General features: G+C 41.7%; 2 protein-coding genes across 2 annotated transcripts in view; both read right to left on the bottom strand.

The window, feature by feature from the left end:
- The window catches only part of LOC311058363 (uncharacterized protein), a gene marked incomplete at both ends in the record, with an annotated part of 195,684 nt that overhangs the window by 98,313 nt on the left and 75,205 nt on the right, over positions 1 to 22,166 (bottom strand). The window lies entirely within an intron of this gene.
- Positions 5,800 to 13,990, bottom strand: LOC311058360 (phosphoglycerate mutase 1). Its single transcript, XM_084075789.1, has 4 exons — positions 13,749 to 13,990; positions 11,315 to 11,589; positions 8,989 to 9,169; positions 5,800 to 8,168 (listed from the first exon to the last, which is right to left on the bottom strand). Exons 1-4 carry the CDS (start codon positions 13,885 to 13,887, stop codon positions 7,999 to 8,001), a joined length of 765 nt encoding a protein of 254 aa, XP_083931915.1. The 5' UTR covers positions 13,888 to 13,990; the 3' UTR covers positions 5,800 to 7,998.

Here is a 22,166-nt window from a genome sequence, read left to right as displayed (position 1 = left end):
AATATATATATTTTTTGTGCCAGTGATCCCCATACAAGATTTATGTTGTTGAAACGGTTTCAAAAGATGATTATAACATTTTTTTTTAAATCTTGTTTTTAAAGATAATTATTATTCTTGAAAATAGCTTATCTTCACGCTATTTTCTCTCTATATATATATATATACGGTTAAAGTGGTTAAATTGATTTTGATGATGCTATAACAACACATTTTGCCAGGGACCCCCTGGAACTCCCCCTAGGACCCCTGGGGGTCCCCGGCCTGGACCCCACCTTGAGAACCATTATGGAAATAATGCATTACATTTTTTTATTTATTAACAGTTTGTAAACAGTACAGTGGTATGATTTAACAAGGATTGTTTAAAGGACAACACAATGTTTCCATTGTGGTCCTGGGTATCCAATTCATCAAGACATTTAAAGACAGACTAATATACAATAGGCCTATATACAAGACATCATTAAAGCTAGAAGCAATGAATGTAAATGTACAAAAAACAAAACAGCGGGGGGTCATTTCTGGGGTTAAACTTAGAAGAGTTTTCTAGGGCTAGGTACAAAAGTGCTCTTATGGCTATTTTGAAGGAGGGTAAGGAGTTAAACCTTTTTGTTTGTTGGAAGGGCATTACACATTTTGGTGGCATAGCAGTAGAACAAATGTAACCCCATGTTTGTGCTGAAACTGGATTGAGTGATACCAGTGGAGCTCCCTCTGGTGCCTGTGTGTGTCTTTCATGTTGTTGAACTTGCCTGGGGTTAGGGTATCCCCTGTTTTATTGAATATAATGAAGACCAGGCCCAATGCAAGTTGTCCTCAACCCTGAGCCATCCCACCCTATCATAATGAGCATGGATTGGGTGTGTTCTAGGTGAGAGGCCAAGTATTAACATTACATTACATTACATTACAGTCATTTAGCAGACGCTTTTATCCAAATCGACTTACAATAAGTGCATTCAACATAGGTAGGGAACGAAACTACTAATCACCAGAAGTCTTAAGTGCATTTTCTGCAAAAACAAGCAACCAAGAGTATACCTAGCGCTAGGTAAAAGTGCAATATATCAGCTACCTACTTTCTTAAACAGATGAGACAAAAGAGCAAAATCAAATGAGAAAGAGCTAAAACAAATACGTGTATCGACTAAACAAGATCCAATAAAACAGTACAACAATAAAACAAGAGTTCGTACAACTAGTTAACTAGTAATTAATAATAATTAACTAATTAACCTGACCGGTTTGTTTAGAGAGGTCTCTGAAGCTTTGTTTTTAATGCCTTTGAGGTTCTAAAGTACCATGATGTGCATGCATAGTCGAAATGGTATTGGATGAGTGCTCCAGCTAGCGTCCTCAGTGTATTCCTCCTACTGACCACATAGGAGATGCATATGCATTGATGCATTGTGGGACCCGGAGACTTCTTCAATGTAGTTTTATGATGATGGAAATGATGCAGACCTGCAGTCATTTATACTAATTTAAACAAATATTCTCTGATTATTTGAGGGGTCACAGCCTGAAAAGGTTGAGAACCACAGTGGTAGACTGTCAACACAATTTACATGCCACAACATCAGTGTGAGAACAAACCTGTTTTACTTGACCTGCAGATACAAACAGAGATCTGACGCACCTTGTTGACATTCAAAGATCAACCATACAAGGATTATGACAACATTTAATTAACAAACTGAAGCAATGTTTTTTTTTGGTTAATAAAAATAATATTTTTTCACCTATTCACTTCATACACTATGAAAACCATTGTACTGTAAAGATAAACACTTCATAGAAACATTATGAATAAGCACAAACATGACATTAGTTTGAGATGAAAATAATACAGTTTAATATCTGATGTTTCTTGGGCCGTGGTGGTACTGCAGGCTCCACTTGCGGCTTGCTTGAATGGCCCTCCTAAAGGCCTCACCGTAGATTTGTTGGGCTTCTCCCTCACGGAAGACACAGGCTGGGGCGCTAACCCATACTGCTCCCGGAATATAATAATATCTAATAGAACTAATTTATGAACAAAATTGTCATAAAAATTAGCTGTTTCTATATAGGCAAGTTAATGCGCGAGACTGAGGGAAGTGTAAAATAAAGTGTTAACACATCCATGCCCAATAATGCACCTTTATTAGAAGGATAAACCCCCTGAGACGCATTATCTCGTCTTCGAGGGGGTCCTTATCACAAGTACAAACAGAACAATACAACAAATACTTCCATGCTGCATACACAGACACAATACACAACAAAAGCTCCCCTGAAACTAGCCGCTCCCATCCCACATGAGCACCCACAAAACGGCAGACTTCATGCAATGACATGACATACTATATATATGAACATAAATACAGACTGAACATGCAGTAACATGCCCAGGTAGGATACAAACAAGATCAAAATAATACAAAGAATACAAACGAAACATGCATGCACCTTGGAAAATAAATTACAATGTATTAAATACAGTTCACAGGACCAATTATACAGAACAATTAGAGGCAATTAGAAGCAAGAGCAGGGTATTTGAAGATGAATAAAGCTTTAAAGACATGAAAATAGGTAATAGATCTAACATGATTATGTGTGCAATGCATGTGTGCACGTGTGTGCAAACAGTATGCATTTGCACCACATCTATTGACACTTCACTTGAGCTTAAACTGTACTTCTTAGCATCAGCTTCTTAACTTCTTAAAGGACGACTTCACCCATTTTCAACCTATCTTCATATAATAGATCCTCACTAATGCTCCTGCGACGGATCTGCAACTTGGACTCAAATTCTGCTTAAGAGCACCTTTGTTTGCACCTCCAATACACTCACGTGAGGTCGATTCCCTCCCTTTATTCGCACGTAGGCCTACTATAGCGTGATGATACATTTTTATTTCGTTTTTTAACCCCAATACTGTTTATGAATAACTTCACCAGAGTCCCCCAGGGGCCTAAACTAAGCGCCTTCCTTTTCCCCCTCTACATTAAATAGCAACACATTACATTACATGAGAATGTATGAGAAGAAAGTATCATGTGAAGACTTACCCCATACAACCCACTCTGTTCTAAATGTATATTTATTCAGAGAAGAGCCTTTGACAACGCCAACACCATCTTTGTAGATGAAATAATACCAATCTGTCTTCTTTCCTTCTCTCATGTCACATATGAATGTAATAGTCTGTCCTGGAAATATGTGGAACCTTTTGGATTTCAGGGTCAGAACAGCTCCTGGTGTCTCTACACAAACATATAAGAATAATTAAACCAAATGCTACATACTGTACAGCTGTGTCTGTCACTGCATCACAGTATCTGGTCAGAGAGCGGTAAGGACAGCAGAGAAGATCATCGGGACTTCACTGCCTTCCATCAAGGACAGTGCTCACAACAACCGTTGTCTGACTAAGGTCAATAACATCAGGACAGACCCTATGGGACAGACCCTACCCCACCCACATCATCAACTGTTCACTCTCCTGCCCTCTGGCAAAAGGTTCCACAGCATCCGGTGCAGAAAAGCCAGATTTTGCAAGAGTTTCTTTCCCCAAGCCCTCAGACTTGTGAACTCTAAAAGTGTATCTCTATCTATCTAAAGTGTAATAATCCCCCTATACCCCTATAAGTGCAATATCCTCTATCCTTTCTCCTATACAGTATGCTGCTGAGGACTCCTTGCTGTGCAATATTTCTGTCTCATTAAGAACTGACTGTGATTGTATCAGTGTTTTTTGTATTGCAGTATTTAAGTTTCTTTTAACTAGGAGTGGTTTTAGATTTTAGATTATAGTAAGCCTGTGGATCTGTCTGTCATCTAGCAAGTAGAGTAGGTGTAATGACATAGCCTACTGATAATTCAAATCAGACAGGAAAGAAGACTTCAAAACACGTTTACTCGTAGACTACAGAATACACAGGTTGTTGTCATGTACTAGGCTGCACACTCTCACATAATTTCAATTGCATATTTATGCCACAAGGTGGCAGCCAAAGACCACTTTGACAAGATGCACAAAACAGGACCTAATGCAAAAAAGTTAACTGACAGAACACACAGTATTCTATATTTGAGAGGAAATAGTATGTGATAGGTGGAAATATGATCTTGACTGAGTGAATAAAGAGAACAGATATTAAATGAATCGTCACCTTTACTGTGTCCATAGGAGAGGAAGTTACTCAGCACTGATATCTTTTAAAGAGACAATATCAAGCATTAATATCTGAATTAGTCCTAATTAACACAACACCAACATAGACAGCTACAGATGAGCCAACTTGAATAATAGCACATAAAGAGCAACAATAATTTATCCATTCTTCTAGTGTTTTATCACTATAAACGGCTGATGTTTGAACGAAATAGAGCAATATGTTGTAAAACAGAGAACTAATTAGCAACTACTTTCTTTCTGCTTGTGTGTGTGTGTGTGTGTGTGTGTGTGTGTGTGTGTGTGTGTGTGTGTGTGTGTGCGCGGGGGGGGGGGGGGGGGGGGGGGTGGTTTGAAGAAAACATTGAAAAATGTTCATAAAGTATTAGGTCTACCAACTGTAAGCATCCTCTGCCTGCCATATTCAACTATCTTTTTTATTTTTTTTTGTAACATCACATAGACTGTCTGAGTGTCTTTTGTCCCTTACTATTTTTGATCATCCTTTTGTGTCACCTTTTCTGCAATCTATGCTCTTGTAAGGGCCTAGTTTAGCTCTATATGTGTCCTTCTCTGACCAACAGTTCATGGGGCATCAGGGCAGATCATTTTTTGAAGGGCAGAAGGCCAAACTGAGGGGCAACGGGGCTACCATGAACTTCCTGCCCTGCTTAGTAGCCTCGAGCAATCACAGCTGTACAGCCACTGTCATTGTACATTTTTACAGCAGATAAGGATAGTAGATATAAGTAGGCCAGACAGGATATGTCCTCTGCGATGTCTTCCCAACATCCTCATACATGTGAACACGTGGAGCAGATAAGATAAAAGTACTTGAGGAGTTATGTCGTCTGCAATGTGTTCTCATACAGATTTCCCATACATTCCCCTATTTCCTATACATTTGGATTGGTAGAAAGAATCCTTTCTATGCCATTCTCTTGTTAAACTGCATACATTCATTAGCAAAAGTCACTTTTTCTTTTTGCCACTCTCTGTTTTGTTGTTTGTTTTCCCCCCAGAAATGAGGCCTCTGGTACACCACAGGGTATCCAGTATAAAGACTGACGTTTCAGTGCAACAATGTCAGATGTGAAACAGGAAATTATCTTTCTTCTGAGCCGTGGGGAACTAGTGTGTCATTTGAGCTAAGCTTATAAACCAGCATAATGCAAAAGAGAGAGACTGATGCAGTTCAATCCATGAGTTTGATCCAATCATGATAGAGAACCCCACACAGATCATCTATCAGAGTTTTATAGCGTTCCAGTTCAGATCTTTTTTTAATACATTTTTTATCACTTCCAATTTCACTTGTTTATCCTGTATGAGTTGTCTCCAATCCTGATTGGATAAAATTGATCTGACATTTTATTTTCTGTTCACTAAAGAGCTGAAGAGAATCCCATTGCAAACCATATAACAGCTACCGCCATTCCAACGCAGCACGTTCATGTTTTCTTTGCACAAAACTGTACACAGGCTTATCGAACTGCAAGCTCACTTGCAACCGTTTTGCAGTTACATACATAGCCTCACAACACAGTAATAATGTATTATCATCTCTAGGAAGAGAAGACAGAACACATATACCACATACAGAACTATTAAAACCACAGTCCTCATCAAATTAGCATATCATTGTATATTTATTACATCAACAGTTGAAGTGCACATTCAGATGATACATTAGAATTAAACAAAACAAAAAATCTGGGTATAAAAAATGATGGAATATCTCATAGAAACATCAATGGTCCCATTCCTTGACAATGGCTGTTTGAACTTCCTATTGTATCTACAGTTGTAGTGGATAGTAGTCTACACAAACAAGTGCTGAGGTATATGGTGACATTATGTATCCATTTTTAACTTTTAATTCATTTATTTTTCTATTAATCCATGTATAACTCTGAGTATAAAAATGGCATTTACTGTATAACTGTGTACAAATAGTAGTCAGGTAGTGTAAGTGATATTTTCTTGTTTAACAAAAACGTTTTTGTTAAACAAGATCTATATTCTGATAGTAATCGCTGCTATAAAGTGTTTCTTCAGTAACAGGGGTTCAGGTGGGTGACCAATTTTATCCAATCAGGAGGGAGAACCCATTTATCAGCTTAAATGTTATACTATTTGTTTCCTCAGTTCAATGCCATTTGTTTATCCTGTATCCTGCATGAGTTCTCTCTGTTTCCTCACTTCAATGCCATTTGTTTATCCTGTATCCTGCATAAGTTCTCTCTCCTGACTGATTAAAATTGGTTTCCCCTCCATAAAATGTATTTGTTTTTTTTAAAGAGCGGGAGAGACAGGGAGACCCTTTTGAACAAACCCTCTATAGCAATTATTACAATAGAATATAGAGATATCTAACACTTATTTTAAAGGTAGGGTAAGTGATTTGCTTTGGTTAAAATAAGTGTTAAATAGCTCTATATTGTGATAGTACTCATTGCTATAGAGTGTTTGTTCAGTATTAGGAGTCTCCTTTTCTCTCTTTATTAAACAGAAAATGCATTTTCGTTTCAGTTTCAGTTTCATTTCCTATTTTATCCAACCAGGACAGAGAACTCAATCAGGATACAGATTAAACAAGTGAAATTGGAAGTGATGACACTAAGAAATGAGCAGACAAAATTGGAACTGGAACACTATACAAATTAAGCTTAAAAATGGGTACTTTCTCCTGATTGGCTGAGATTTTGACACCTACCGAAAAATGTATTTTCTGTTTATTAAAGATCTGGAGAGACAGGGAGACATCTGTTACTGAAAAAACACTCTATAGCAATGATTACTATCAGAATATAGTATTTTAACCTTTTAACAAAATACTTTTTGTTTTAACCAAAAAATATCACTTACCCTACCTTTAACAAAGAATATCACTTATTGCAAAGGTATCACTTACTGTAAATGTATTGCAGTAAGTGATTTTACAGTGTACACAGATATTATATGTAGGCAACCGGATAAGGCAGTGTGTTTTACAGAGTTGAAACGACTGGTCCCTTTTAAAGAAATATTTCCCCCTGGGTAATGTGAATTTTGTGAATTGTAATAGAAATAATTACATTTTCCCTGTCATAACAGCCATGCACAGTGTCTGGTTCCATTAAAACAAATTGGTCTGGTTTCAATAATACTGAGAGGAACTTATATTATTCCAGGAATCAGGATACAGACAGCAACAGCACATTCAAGCACAAAACACGAGTACTGTACCACTCACTGAGGAGGTAATGATGATGGTAAACGATTGCTTTGCAACAGATCTCAAGACATGGTAAGATTATCTGACACAAGTTTCCCTATCGACGGAATGCATCGGTGGAATGAAAACACATTAGGAATTAAAACTACTGCAGCATTTGCTGCATGCCAAGTAGATTTTTCTGTGGTCTATTTTATGAAAAGCTGTTAAGGAATGTCTTGTAGACAATCTAACCGGAGGCTTTTCAGTTAAATAAATTAACATTTAAATTATAAACAAAAACAAAACAAGAACATACTCCAAATAAATTACTATAATTTTTTTCACATTGTATTTTGAGTTAATTTTGTTATGACTTTTATGTAGCTACTGTGATAATAAACCAACTATCTGAGTAAGTAAATACTTGGAGATATCTTCTCAGCCGAAATATTTAGGATCATTTTACCATTTTTGAGAGCTAGAGCTGCACAGAGAGATGCTCCGCCTTTCCCTTAAGCTTAATTCATTCTCCGTAGTGCGAGGGCTTCGCTTGCCGACAAGAACTGATCTTCGAGGCTAACAACAGACGCGGCGGGTTCTTTTTGGCAAGCAGCACGTTTACGTTTTCTCCTACTTCTTGGCCTTCCCCTGGGCGGCCACGGCCGCCATGGCTTTACGCACGGTCTCCTCGTCTCCCAGGAACTGCATGGGTTTGACGGGTTTCAGGTTCTTGTCCAGCTCGTACAGGATGGGGATTCCTGTGGGCAGGTTCAGCTCCATGATGGCCTCCTCTGACATACCTGCATGTGACAGCATGGACAGATACAATGGCAACAGTCAAGTAGCAGTCAGTGGTGGAAAGTAACTAAGTACATTTACTTAAGTACGGTACTTACGGTAAGTAAGATCTTAAGGTATTTGTACTTTACTTGAGTATTTCCAATGATTTTACTCCACTACTCCAAGGTACAGCCAGGAATGGAAAGAAGAGCACCACCGTACACACACCCCGATGCTGGACAGGAGGGAGTGGAGGGCAGCGATTCAGGGGTCCGGAGTTGGTGTCGGCTAGTCCGCACTCTCATATCGACATCACTTCTGAACCAGTAGCCAATTTCTACAAGCTCAGATTCCAGGAAATTGAGGTCACCTAATCTCATTGGCTAACGTTCGTTTTAGGTGAAGTTTTGTCCCTTCCCATTTTTTAGTTTTACATTGTCATACCGTACAAAACACCACATATCACCAGCTGAAAAGTGAGGCGCTCACCTAAAAACACTTCCAAACGCCCGAATTGAAGATATTTAAACTCTCGGCAAGCAGATAAAAACGCCACACGAGCGCAACATAGGCATTCAGCACCTCGTCACACTGCTGGGTTTCCAAATACGCTGCACTCCCATTGTAAACAAAAACATGCGCTACGCCCAGGAAAAAATAAACCCATCTCAGTGGACAGTGGACACAGCCTCTATCTGTTCCAAATGAGCAGGTCGGTGCTTTGCATGATTTCCTTTGCCATCAGTGTGTGAATGTGTGTGTGTGTGTGTGTGTGTGTGTGAAGAGAATGGGTGATGCATTTTGGAATAAGGCGCTATATGAATGCACAGAGTCCCCTACCTTCCAGGTGCTTAACGATGCCCCTCAGACTGTTGCCGTGGGCAGCTATCAGTACCCTCTTGCCCCGTTTGATCTGCGGGGCAATCTCCTCGTTCCAGATGGGCAGCGCCCGGGCAATGGTGTCCTTCAGACTCTCACAGGAAGGAAGTTGGTCCTCGGTCAGGTCCGCGTAGCGCCGGTCCTGTAAGGAGAAGAGTCTTATCATGAAAAGTAGATAAGATAACAGAGAACACAAGACATTTACAGCATTCTACACTCCTTCCCCACGTGCACGAGAGCTTAAACTGGGAACAAAATCCTGATTTTACTGTGTATACTGTAAGTGTGAATGATGGAATATAAAATTCCTGGTCTAAGTTTCAATGTAGTATGCACTGATAATATATATATTTTTAAACTATACATGTATTGTTGAACCACTTAAAACTTATATACCGGGGTCCCCCAAGGGCCTATACTTGGTCCCCTCCTTTTTTCCCTCTACACCTTCGCTGAAAGTCTATCTACAAGCTCACAACACATCGCGGTGTGGCTATTTTCCCAGAATGTGTCGCCTACAAGGATATGCTAGGGTTCATGTGGTTAAGACTGAAAACAACCTGTGGGTGTCAGTGTTGGCCCATTTAATCTAAGATATAGCTAGATATATTTTATTGCCTTGCCTTCTTTCATCAGCAAACACACAAAGCTAATGAGTTGTGCAGTAGTAATTACTACTGTAGGTCTTAACTCTCCATTGTCTCTACAGAAGGACTTTTGACCCGTTTGGTCCCATATTACACTGAACTTTGGACTTGAGACCCAAATACCATGTGTATATAAGTGATATATTAACCCTCCTCGGAACAAATACATATTATTAGGATATATGCAAATAATACGCAATATTTTCTGTCAGCAGTATAAGCCCCTGGGTTTTTCTGGCTAAAAGTAATTTACAGTGTTGTTATGACAGTGCGTTATGGTTGTTGCAGACAATGTGATTGCATAACCATCCAGGCATTCCTGCTGCTCATCCCATCAGTCTTTCCATTCCACTGTGTTTGTGTAACATCCAGCCCAAAGAAAACAGTCCTGGCTAAGTGTCCAATGGGAGAGCTCGGTACTAGTGACACCTCCCATGAAATCAGGGGGGAAATTGCTGATTTGATTACTAGATTTGTAGGCTATGCATGCATGAAGTCCTGACAAATGCACAAACTGCACTTGCAAATCACTCTGGAGCGTCTGCTAAATGCCTACATTCATGCACATATTCTGAGTTGTAAATGTGAGGTAAACTGGAGCAGTACAGGGGTTGAATATGATGCTCACAAACCTCAGTCACTTAAAGGTGCTGTGATATCTTTAGCTAATAATGCTCTATATTCTGATCATTGATAGAGTGTTCAATAAAAAGGGGTCTATCCATCTCTTTAAAAAACTGAAAATACCTGTCAAGTGGGTTACAAATTGTGTTCAATCAGGAGAGAGAACCCATTTATCAGCTTCTATTTTATAGTGTTCAATTCAAATGTACCCCCTTTTCTTTTTTCTCATCACCACTTATTTATCATGTATCCTGAATGAGTTCTTTCTCCTGATTTGATGAAATAGTTATCTCAACCTAAACATTTATTTTCTGTTTACTGAAGAGCTGGAGAGATAGGGGAGACCCCTGTTACTGAAGAAACACTCGATGGCAATGATTTCTATTTCTAGAATACGTATAGAGCCATTTAACACTTATTTCAACTAAAAATATCACTTACACACCAACTTTAAGGTTAATCGTGATGTGTTGTTAACTTGTATTGTTGTCATATTAAATGCTGGTGTGTTTAGACTCAGAGGATTCCCTTGGCTGACTGCATGTAAAGACCCTTCCTTAACCACTTAGACCCTATATACTTACAGTAACTGACCGATATACTGTAGGTGCAGATGTAGGTATAGATCATTTAATGGTTTGTTATTGTTTTGGATTATTGGTCACAACCGGACACAATGGGGATACGTCAGTCAATACATAGTAATAAAATAACCTGCTCACCAGTGTGGGAATTTGTGAATGAACGGCGAGGGGGTGAGCGGGGGAAGTCATACTTTGCGGACTGCATTTGACTGTAAGATCGCTATTTTTAATTAACTATTTTATCCACTAAAAAAGTAGCAAAACGCAATACCCTGGAGCAGCGATTTATTGACAGCCAGCAGGACGTTTTCTCTGACTTTGCCTCTCGCCGGCTACGTTTTGATAGTCACCCTACAACCGTAGTCGCCCAGGGGTCGATTGATTCTAGGGCCCATTGTTTTGACCAGATTAAGCAGAGAGAGAAGAGCTCACCTTGCCGATGATGGTGTAGAAATCGTGGTCGGGGTCCATGGTGGGAGGGGGGGTGTCGAAGGAGCGCCTCCAGATCTTCACCTGGGCCTCTCCGTGCTTGGCGGCCGTCTCGGCCTTGTTCAGCCCGGTCAGGCCGCCGTAGTGGCGCTCGTTGAGCCTCCAGGTGCGGTGCACCGGAACCCACATCTGGTCGATGGCGTCCAGGGCCAGCCATAGGGTGCGGATGGCCCGTTTCAGCACGGAGGTGTAGCAGATGTCAAACTCATAGCCAGCATCTGGGAGGGTTTGTAGAGCAAGAGAAATGTGTTGTGACGTCACGGCATGTAAAAGTTTTATATCGTTGCTGTCGGGCTGAAACCAGCTAACTCCATTTTGACTCTTTTGCATTTTTTTTCCCATAAATCAGTGCTATTGAACACCCTCTACGTCTGTGTGTTGGTAAAAAAAATATTGAACCAATTATCAAATGTATTAAAAAGCGCTTCTGACAAAACCGGCTAACTCCATTGGATCCTCAAACTTTCTGCTTAACCAGCTAACGCCACCAAACGGGGTGGAGTTAGCTGGTTGATGTCATTTTTAAATAAAATGACATTTAGATAGCACGTTATTTAGACTGATGCTATGTTCATTTGTTGACCTGGCATCCTATAGTTTCAATGTAGGCCTACAGATTATTGCTTTTTGATATTATATTGTTTAGACTGATGCTAGGTTATTGGTTTTACCTATGATCCTAGATTACTACACTGTCTCTCTGCATTTTATGTATTTACCTTGCTTGCTCTAAGTCGCTCTGGATAAAGAGCTAGAATGCCTAAATTGTCATTGTAAAATTGTTAGAAGCCAAATGCAAATATGCCATTAAGCTGGGGACCCCCTGGTACCCTCTCAATGAACCCTGGGGGTCCCTGAACCCCATATTGAGAGTGTGTGTGTGTGTGTGTGTGTGTGTGTGTGTGTGTGTGTGTGTGTGTGTGTGTGTGTGTGTGTGTGTGTGTGTGTGTGTGTGTGTGTGTGTGTGTGTGTGTCAGAATGCAGTGCCAGTGTTGCCAGATTTTGCAAGAGAAATAAGCAACCGGCTCTATGAAAACAAGCGACTTAATAGGTCACATGAGCACTTTAAACATACATGCATCGGCTATTTAGAAAAATCTGCAAGCTCACAACACGTCACGTCACAATGCCACACGTTGTGAGCTTGTAGATCTGCTATTTTCACAAACTCTTGCAATAAAATGTGGAATATTTGGAATATTTTTTTAAACATTCTATAAACAACACAAATGCTCCCTGGCACAAAACAGTTGTGAAAATATTTGAGAACCACTGGTTTAAATAATGATTTAAAAGTTTGGAAGCAAGCCTAAATAAACAACTACACTTTAGAAACAAGCCCAAAAACCTGCAACCACCAATATTTACAAGCTACTTCACAGAAAAACAAGCCCAAAGTCGCTTTTAATAAGCGGACATGGCAACATTGAGTGCCACAGCCCACAAACCATAAAAGCACAAACACATCACGTCTTCCACGTTCACATCAGACAATGACGCTGTGGTATGCCCGCTGCTGATTGGTCAACAAAAAAACGGCCTGTTGGATAACGTGTTGAGTATAACCATGAATCAATGAAACCTCTCTGCAGTAATATTCTGTAATATAATAATGTAATAGTAATGTATGTTCATTATGACTGGCATTGGAACATGTCTCAGGAGCACAAAACACAATTCCTTTATTGTTTAGCCCTTTGATGATAGCCCTGAAACATGACTGTCATATCATGACAGTCATGGATGAACTTCCAACCTGGTGTTTGCACTTTCCCCATTTACGGCCCGTACCCCGTACATCTACATAAACGTTGATATTTCAAATATAAAGTGCTTACCCCATGGCCACATATGTTACAATTCTGTCCGGGCCCTCAGAAGTACCCGTATCTTCTGTATTGTTCAATAAAAAGCATTTTAATCCAATTGGTGGCCATTTTCTTCGCATTTCTTCCTTATGCTTTCAATTACGCGAACCTATCGGTTGGGAGGTGTATTGCACGCAGATACTTTATAACTATATGTGAAAATGGCCACGATAAAACTGCTTTTTATTGAACAATACGGAAGATAAGGGTACTCCTGAGGACCCGTACATAATTGTAACATCCGTGGCCATAGGGTAAGCACTTCATATTTGACATCTGAACGTGTAGATGTAAGGGCCAAAAAGGGAGAAAGTGAACACTATGTTGACGTTCATCCATGAGTGTCATGATATCATATGACAGTCACGTTTCAGGGCTAGAACGACTCCAAAATGAAAATTCGGATAGATCATGAAGAAGTATCGGTTGCCTTGTCATGTATACAATAGATCATCACGCTGGGCATTATTGAACATATTTAATTTGCTCAAATGTGTCTGAGTTGTCACCTTTGAGCGCCTGTCCGCCTCTCCTCGCCTCTCTCTCTCCAGTCTCACTCAGATCGGCATCGAACCAGCCGCAGAACCTGTTCTCCTGGTTCCAGGTGCTCTCTCCGTGACGGATCAGAACCAACTTGTAGGCTGCCATTTGTCACAGTTAATGTATTAACACAAAATGCAGAAGATCAGGTAGTAACGGATGAGGTTTTGACTCCACTCTCTCTCTCTTTGACAACCTGCTGCTACACTGCACGACCAATGTCAAATGGCTGTCTTCTGCTTCTGTTGACCTTTTAGGGTGGCAGGCATACGATGTGTGTTGCATTACCGCCATCTACTGGAGTCACATGTTAAAGACCCCCAAATTGATGTGTATTTGTGGGAGATCTCTTTTCCTGGTGTTTCCCCCAGGTGGACAGGGTTTTGAGGTTAGGTTTAGGCATAAGGCATGCATTAGGCATTCTAAGAGGTTAGGGTCAAGGTTAGGTTTAGGCATAGTTTTTTGTGAAGTTAAATGTTAGGGGTTGTAGGCGCAACCTGGGCGACACACCAATGAAAGAGGGAGTCCCATGTAAGAGAAGATTAGTCAAGATTAGTCAAAACTTTACAAAATGTTTCAAAAATAGCCAATCTTCAAGCTCACAACGTGTCGCTGCCGAAAAATATAATGAGGCTTGAATGCTTTTAAAACTGTTCCTCATTTTGATGGGGATGAGGGGATCCCCTGGACTGGAACCCCCCCAAGGACGCCCGGGGCCCCCCAGACTCCCCTTGAGAGCCAAGGATGTTTGTAGATAACTACATTTCTTCATATTATGTCCACAATTTTCAACAATTTCCTGTCTGAATCCAGAACCAATGATTAACCCTTTCTGGTTTCGCCTGTATTCAACAGCTCAAATGTCAAACATTATCCCTTGTCTCTGCAGATATTCTGGTCAGCTCCTGCAGTTCCTTGTGCAATGCCAAACCAGACAATCCCTCTGCTGCTCTGATCCAATTCACTTTAAACTTGTTTTGTTATTATTCTTCTGCACTGTCATTTTACTCTTTTATTTAACTTTCTTGTTTTTTATTATTTTCAAATGCAATTTAATGTGTTTATTATTATTGTTATTAAATTAAAATTATGTCCCGGGTCACCAAACCTCGGCGTAGCACCGGGCAATAAATGCATTCCGTCACAGTGCAGACATTTTACTCCCTGTTGCATTTATCCTCCCCACATCAAATGTCTGCCAGAAGAATGAAGCACATCAGAGTAAAACCACATGTTGTCTCTGATTGATTGATTGATTGATTGATTGAATATTTTATTAGGCAAAAAAATGTAAAACAGCACAGTTAAATTTAAAATACTTTGTCTAACAGGTCCGTTCATGAAAGTCCTTGCGGTCTTGTTTCCAATGAGGGCCTTAGTATTCAATTCATAGACAAAATCAAATCAAGCAATTACATAGCAGCTTATTTCAGAACTGGGTGTAGGCTGGCCAGCATGCTGAGTAATCTGCAGTATTGGTGCTGTAAAAGCGAACTAGGGAGTATATCCAAATACACACACACACACACACACACACACACACACACACACACACACACACACACACACACACACACACACACACACTTATGTTTTCCAGCCTTTTCAGCTCTATACTGATCCATATAGTCCCTATACTCGCACAACAAATAGTAAGATGAAAATAAACAATTTACATGCGTTGTGAGCTTGTAGATCGGATATTTCTGTGCTTTTTAAACTTGTTTTTAATGTTATTGGTGTGCTTCACAATGATGTTACATGTGGGAGTTGGCTATGAATGTGTGCAACATGTTTAAACTTTTGGACCACTTCCAAACAGACATGGCCTTGTGAAATATGGCACCACTGCCAGCCTTGCTGTCCTTGCACAGATGGTGGGGTGGGGTAGGGGTAAGGGGGTGCAGTGAGTGAGACACGACCCAGCATCTCCTGGTGCCCTGTGGGCTCCGCCCCAAGGTGCTACTACTGGTCCATGGCTCGGTGGGGGCGGGACACTTCGCAGTCGCCAAGGCTCTGTGACGGCTTCAGGCTTGGTTCTACTAGATTGCTTACACTTGAATTTCGCTGCACGTATCCGAGTAGTGACAAATAAACCTTCTTGATTCTTGAGATGTATGGTTGTACATCCACTGGTGTGACCTATGCACTTCCATAAAAACCCCTATAGGCTACTCAACACTCGCATGCTCCACTAAAACACTACTAGGTTCTGTGGGGTTTGTGTCTTGGACCCATTCACCACCATGGCGCATGGAAACAGCTGTGTCATTTCTCTATGCGGCCAGTGGCCTTTACGTGACTCCAGACCAGAGCTCAGTGACCACAGCAGAGAAACTGCTGGTCAGAGAAATGTTCTGTTTGTTCAGGGTTTAGAGAGGGCCCCAGAGAAGCTCCACAGTGACCAGATGTGCCAGAAGGTCTCTCTGTGGCTCAGGTTAGGAAAACACTGACAGCCAGCCGGCAGAAGGACTACTGGGACGTCCAGCTGCCCCTGGTCCTGTGGTCATACTGGTATTCAGCAGCTATTGTTTATAGCAGTGTTTCTCAAATGGTGTACCCTATAGGGGTACTCTGAGCTATACAGGGGGTGAGAGAACGTGGAAATGGAAACATGTATTTTACTGTAATATTTAATAACTTGACTATAGCACAACTGTTACTGAACAGGAAGCAATAGGCTACGATTTTTTGAGGCATGTGACGCTATAATTTCCTATGGATGATGAGACATGAGCAAGAATGTGTGTTTGGACTTCATATCACAATGGCCAGCACCTCTGTATATGTACCTACAAGCTACTTATTACAATTGCTGGTATGATATGAAGTAAGGTTTTTCAGTGGCTTGGCCACATTTATTCTATTTGTTGGACACGTTATGTGTGTGTGTGTGTGTGTGTGTGTGTGTGTGTGTGTGTGTGTGTGTGTGTGTGTGTGTGTGTGTGTGTGTGTGTGTGTGTGTGTGTGTGTGTGTGTGTGTGTGTCCATCCATCTCTCTGTCCGTGCTTGTTAGGTATAAGGGACAGACGAGAACATTTCATTTATATACATTTTTGGGTATAGGTTCGCTTTAAGTGACTGATAGGGTGAGCAGGTAATGGTCATGGGTCAGGCAGAGGACATTCAGGACAAGTTCAGCCACTGTGTGGCATATTTACTGAGGCCACTTTGACGTGGATGCAGTGTTTGTGCTGTACAAAGGGAAACAGAAATATGAAATATTTGGATCAATAAACATATGGAACTAGAAACAAAATGTAAGAAATTAAAATGCTTTTTATTGAATAATACGGAAGAAACGGGTACTTGGGCGTTTTAACTTGTTACATCCGTGGCCGTGGGGTCAGAACTTAATATTTGAAATCTGAACGTTTATGTAGATGTACCGTACGGGTTGTACAGTAAATGTAGACATTTCAAAAACCAGGAACAAGTGACTGTCATATGACAGTCATGTTTCAGGGCTAAAGTTGAAGGATAAAATGAAGTCCGATAATGATGCACCCGCACCGTGCATGTTCACATCATGAATACTTTATATGAAGGCCATTTTCAAATATTTTATCTTTCAACATTTAGGACAAAATAGCAAATTTTACAATCGAGGTGCCCAGATGTCCTAGTGCCCACCTATCCTGTATCCCATACTCCTTGCCAAGGCAACGTAACAATCCATATGATTAGTGTTTCGTGACTCCAATTAACTCAGTCTCGGGGAGTCACACACACCAAGGTGGTGTCTGTCTGTCTGGTGGTTGATTATATAGTTTTGGGTGTAACCTGTCCTCCCCTCCTCCCGAGGGAAGAGTCTTTCTCTGTTATTATATAAGGCAAGGCTACAGTTACTCCTCCGCTGTTCTCTGTAAAGTTAGAATGAATGCCAACATTTAGAGAAGTTGCTCATGTGAAGGCACACACACACACACACACACACACAGCACAGATCCATCGTCACTCACACCCTGTGGAATATGTTTTTAAACATTCTAACAACACAAATGCTCCCTGGCACAAAACAGTTGTGAAAATATTTGAGAACCACTGGTTTAAATAATGATTTAAAAGTTTGGAAGAAAGCCCAAATAAACAACTACACTTTAGAAACAAGCCCAAAAACCTGCAACCACCAAAATTTACAAGCAACTTCACAGAAAAACAAGCCCAAAGTCGCTTTTAATAAGCGGACATGGCAACACTGAGTGCAACCACAGCCCACAAACCATAAAAGCACAAACACATCACGTCTTGCACGTTCACATCAGACAATGACGCTGTGGTATGCCCGCTGCTGATTGGTCAACAAAAAAACGGGGCGGCCTGTTGGATAACGTGTTGAGTAACCATGAATCAATGAAACCTCTCTGCAGTAATATGCGGTTATATAATAATGTAATAGTAATATATGTTTATTATGACTGGCATTGGAACATGTAACTATGCAATCTCAGGAGCACAAAATACAATTCCTTTATTGATTAGCCCTTTGATGATAGCCCTGAAGCATGACTGTCATATCATGAACTTCAACCTGGTGTTAGCTTTTCCCCCATTACATCTACATAAACGTTCATATATCAAATACAAAGTGCTTACCCCATGGCCACATATGTTACAATTCTGTTCGGGCCCTCAGAAGTACCCGTATCTTCTGTATTGTTCAATAAAAAGCATTAAGGGAGACAGTTTAAACACTATCTTGAAGTTCATCCATGAGTGTCATGATATCATATGACAGTCACATCTCAGGGCTAGAACGACTCCAAAATGAAAACAATAGATCATCACGGCGGGCATTATTGAACATATTTATTTTGTTACAATGAGTCTGAGTTGTCACCTTTAAGCGCCTGTCCGCCTCTCCTCGCCTCTCTCTCGACTCTCTCTCGCCAGTCTTACTCAGATCAGCATCGAACCAGCCGCAGAACCTATCTCCTGGTTCCAGGTGCTCTCTCCGTGACGGATCAGAACCAACTTGTAGGCTGCCATTTGTCACAGTTAATGTATTAACACAAAATGCAGAAGATCAGGTAGTAACGGATAAGGTTTTGACTCCACTCTCTCTTTGACAACCTGCTGCTGCACTGCACGACCAATGTCAAATGACTGTCCTCTGCTTCTGTTGACTGTTTAGGGTGGCAGGCATACAATGTGTGTTGCATTACCGCCATCTACTGGAGTCACATGTCAAAGACCCCCAAATTGATGTATTTGTGGGAGAGTATCTTTTTACGGTGTTTCGCCCAGGTGGACAGGGTTTTGAGGTTAGGTTTAGGCATAAGACATTAGGCATTCTGTGAGGTTAGGGTCAAGGTTAGCTCTGGTCCATACGCCTGAAGGAGTTCTCCTTAAGGCTATGCAACCGATGAGCCAATGTGCCCGCAGCACAGGCTGCGCAACCTCTCGTCGGGAGTAAAAATAAGAACGCCACTCACCAAAACAAAGACGGTTTTATTGAGTTGAACTCTACTAAGTGGGAACACTCTGAGCCACCCCCCTCACGTCTAAAATACACTTTTTGGCAGAAATGTAAAATAATCCACCGGACGGAGACACTACTTCTTTGTTTTTTTAATCTTTGGCCGCGCCATCATGGCGCCAACTCACTACTGCCACACAGGTCAAAGGACCGCATTACACCTTGAGATAACGTCTCATTGGGTGTTATTCGGCTCTGCAACGCTAGAGTGGCTGTTCCGTAAAACATCTCTGAACCAGGAAGTTTCTCTCCGACCGGTGGATTATTTTACATTTTGGCCAAAAAAGTGTATTTTAGACGTGAGGGGGGTGGCTCAGTGTTCCTACTTAGTTGGCTTTCAACGTCTTTGTTTTGGTGAGTAGCGAAAGCGTATTTCTTATTTTTTCTCCCGACGAGAGGCTGCGCGGTCGCATAGCCTTGAGAACTCCTTCAGGCGTATGGACCAGAGCTAGGTCAAGGTTAGGGTTAAGTAGTGTTTCATCTTTGTGAGGTTAGGGTCTGTAGATCACTGGTAAATGATTATGTTTGTCCAAGTGAGGCCGCCGTACACCGGTGGGCGTATGAGGAACCGGCATGCATCTCATTCATTCAGTACGTTACCTGTTGACTACATGGTTCACCTATTGTCTCAGTCTGTGAATAAACCAGCAAGTTATTACCTACGTCTAATCCTTGACTCACGCAGTATCTGGAATAGTTTTAAATGGTGTCAGAGTACGGAACGAACCCGTCGCCAGTAAGGAACTGTGTTTTTTTTCTCTACGTTTTGTCGTGTTGTTTTTTCTTCTTTCTCCGGAGCTGTGCCTAGCGGAGGCGCGCTGTTTACAAAATGGCGGAGGGCTTTCGCAGACCCGATCCTTTACTTTTCAACGAAAATGTTGCCGAGAACTGGCGGATTTTTGAAAGGGAATATGATATTTTCATCGCTGCCGCGCACCACGACAAGCCGGCCAGGACAAGGGCTTACTACATCCTTCTAAATATCGCTGGACCAGAAGCCATTGAACGGGAGTGTTCGTTTGTTTACGCCGCCGAGGTGCGTGCGCCAGGAGAAGATGCCGCAGTAATCACTCCTGGGGAGTCCAGGGAGGACCCGGAATGCCTAAAGACAAAGTTTAGAGAAATCTGCAACCCCCAAAACAACAGAACATTGGAGAGACACAAGTTTCACACCAGAGATCAGAGGCCAGGTGAGAGCATCGAGTCATTCACCAGCGATCTAAGGATCAAAGCCAAAACATGCCACTTTGGAGAGCTAACTAACGAGCTAATCTGTGACCGTATTGTGTGTGGCATTACAAGTGACCCTCTAAGAAAATCCCTATTGAGAGACTGTGACTTGACCCTTGCTAAAGCCATTTCAATCTGCCGCATTCACGAAATGACAGAGGAAAGCAGCAAAACGCTAGCCACACAAGCCACCAGTGTCTATGCAGTGAAGCCTGTTTTATACGGAGCACAACAGAAACGCATACCAGCCACACAAACAACCACAACCTGCAACAATTGTGGCGGGAATCATGCGGCTGAGCGGGAGAAATGCCCAGCCTTTGGACAGCAGTGTCATTATTGCAGAAAGACAAATCACTTCAAGAGCTGCTGCAGATCTAGACCAGTGGGACAAAGTAACACAAACAGAAGGATGCATAGACAGTCTGTACATGAAGTGGATGTAGACCACACCACAGCACGTGAAGATGACACATTTCATGTGGATGGTGTTGATGTTGACAACTATGTGGACTATGTCAGCTCCCACACAGATGAGAATGATGAAGGATTTGTCACAATTCACATACATGGCTAGCCCACTGAGATGAAGGTTGACACAGGAGCAAAATGACAATGTCATGTCACTAGAGACTTTCAAAGAGGTTGCCAACAGCGAGCACCTTGTCAAAAAAAAAGGCAGCTAACCTGGTTGCTTATGGGGGCGCAAGAATTGAAACCAGTGGTATAGCCACGCTGCCATGCTATTTAAAGGAGCAATGTCATTTTTTGCCTTTTTTTATCGTGGACAAGGGGGTGCAGCCGCTGTAGGATTTCGTGCATGCAAAGACATGGGCATCGTCCGCATGAGCCCTGACGTCCATCATGTAACCACAGAGGATGATTTCAGTGCACATATTCTGTCCCAATACAAAGATCTGTTCAGTGACGACCTTGGGGAACTCCCATTCACATACTCGATGACAGTAGATCCCGGAGTACAACCTGTGGTCCGACCAGCTCACCGCATCGCTGTGGAAATGCAAGAAAGGGTAAAGGCTGAACTCGAACGCATAGGTGTCATAACACCAGTCTCTCAGCCTACAGACTGGGTCTCGTCCATGGTCGCTGCACACAAAAAAGGCAAGGAAGAAATCAGACTGTGCATCAACCCAAAGGACCTCAACACAGCACTGAAAAGGCCCCATCACCCCATGCGCAGTGTCGAGGAGGTGGCAGCTCAGATGGCAGGGGCAACAGTTTTCTCTGTGCTAGATGCAAAGAACTCTTTTTGGCAAATACCCCTCGACAAGAAATCCTCAATGATGACCACATTCAGCACCCCATTCGGGCGCTACAGATTTCTTCGGATGCCCTTTGGCATTAACTCTGCCAGTGAGGTGTTTCAACGCTCTATGGAACAGCTATTCTCAGGTTACCCATGCTCAGTCATCGTCGATGACATCGTCATCGGAGGCCGTAGCACAGCTGAACATGATGCCAACCTGATGAGAGTGCTCGACCGTGTGAGAGAAGTCAAACTCAGGCTAAATCCAGCCAAATGCAAATTTCGCCTCGATCAGGTTTGCTATGTGGGCCACATCTTCACTAGCGATGGCCTAAAAGCAGACCCCTCTAAAACGGCAGCAATCACCGACATGCCAGTCCCCACAGACGTCACTTCTGTGCAACGTTTCCT

The sequence above is a fragment of the Gymnoscopelus microlampas genome (assembly GCF_963454915.1).
Source record: "Gymnoscopelus microlampas genome assembly, chromosome: 13".
Taxonomy (NCBI): domain Eukaryota; kingdom Metazoa; phylum Chordata; class Actinopteri; order Myctophiformes; family Myctophidae; genus Gymnoscopelus; species Gymnoscopelus microlampas.
This window is presented reverse-complemented; position numbering and strand designations above follow the sequence as displayed.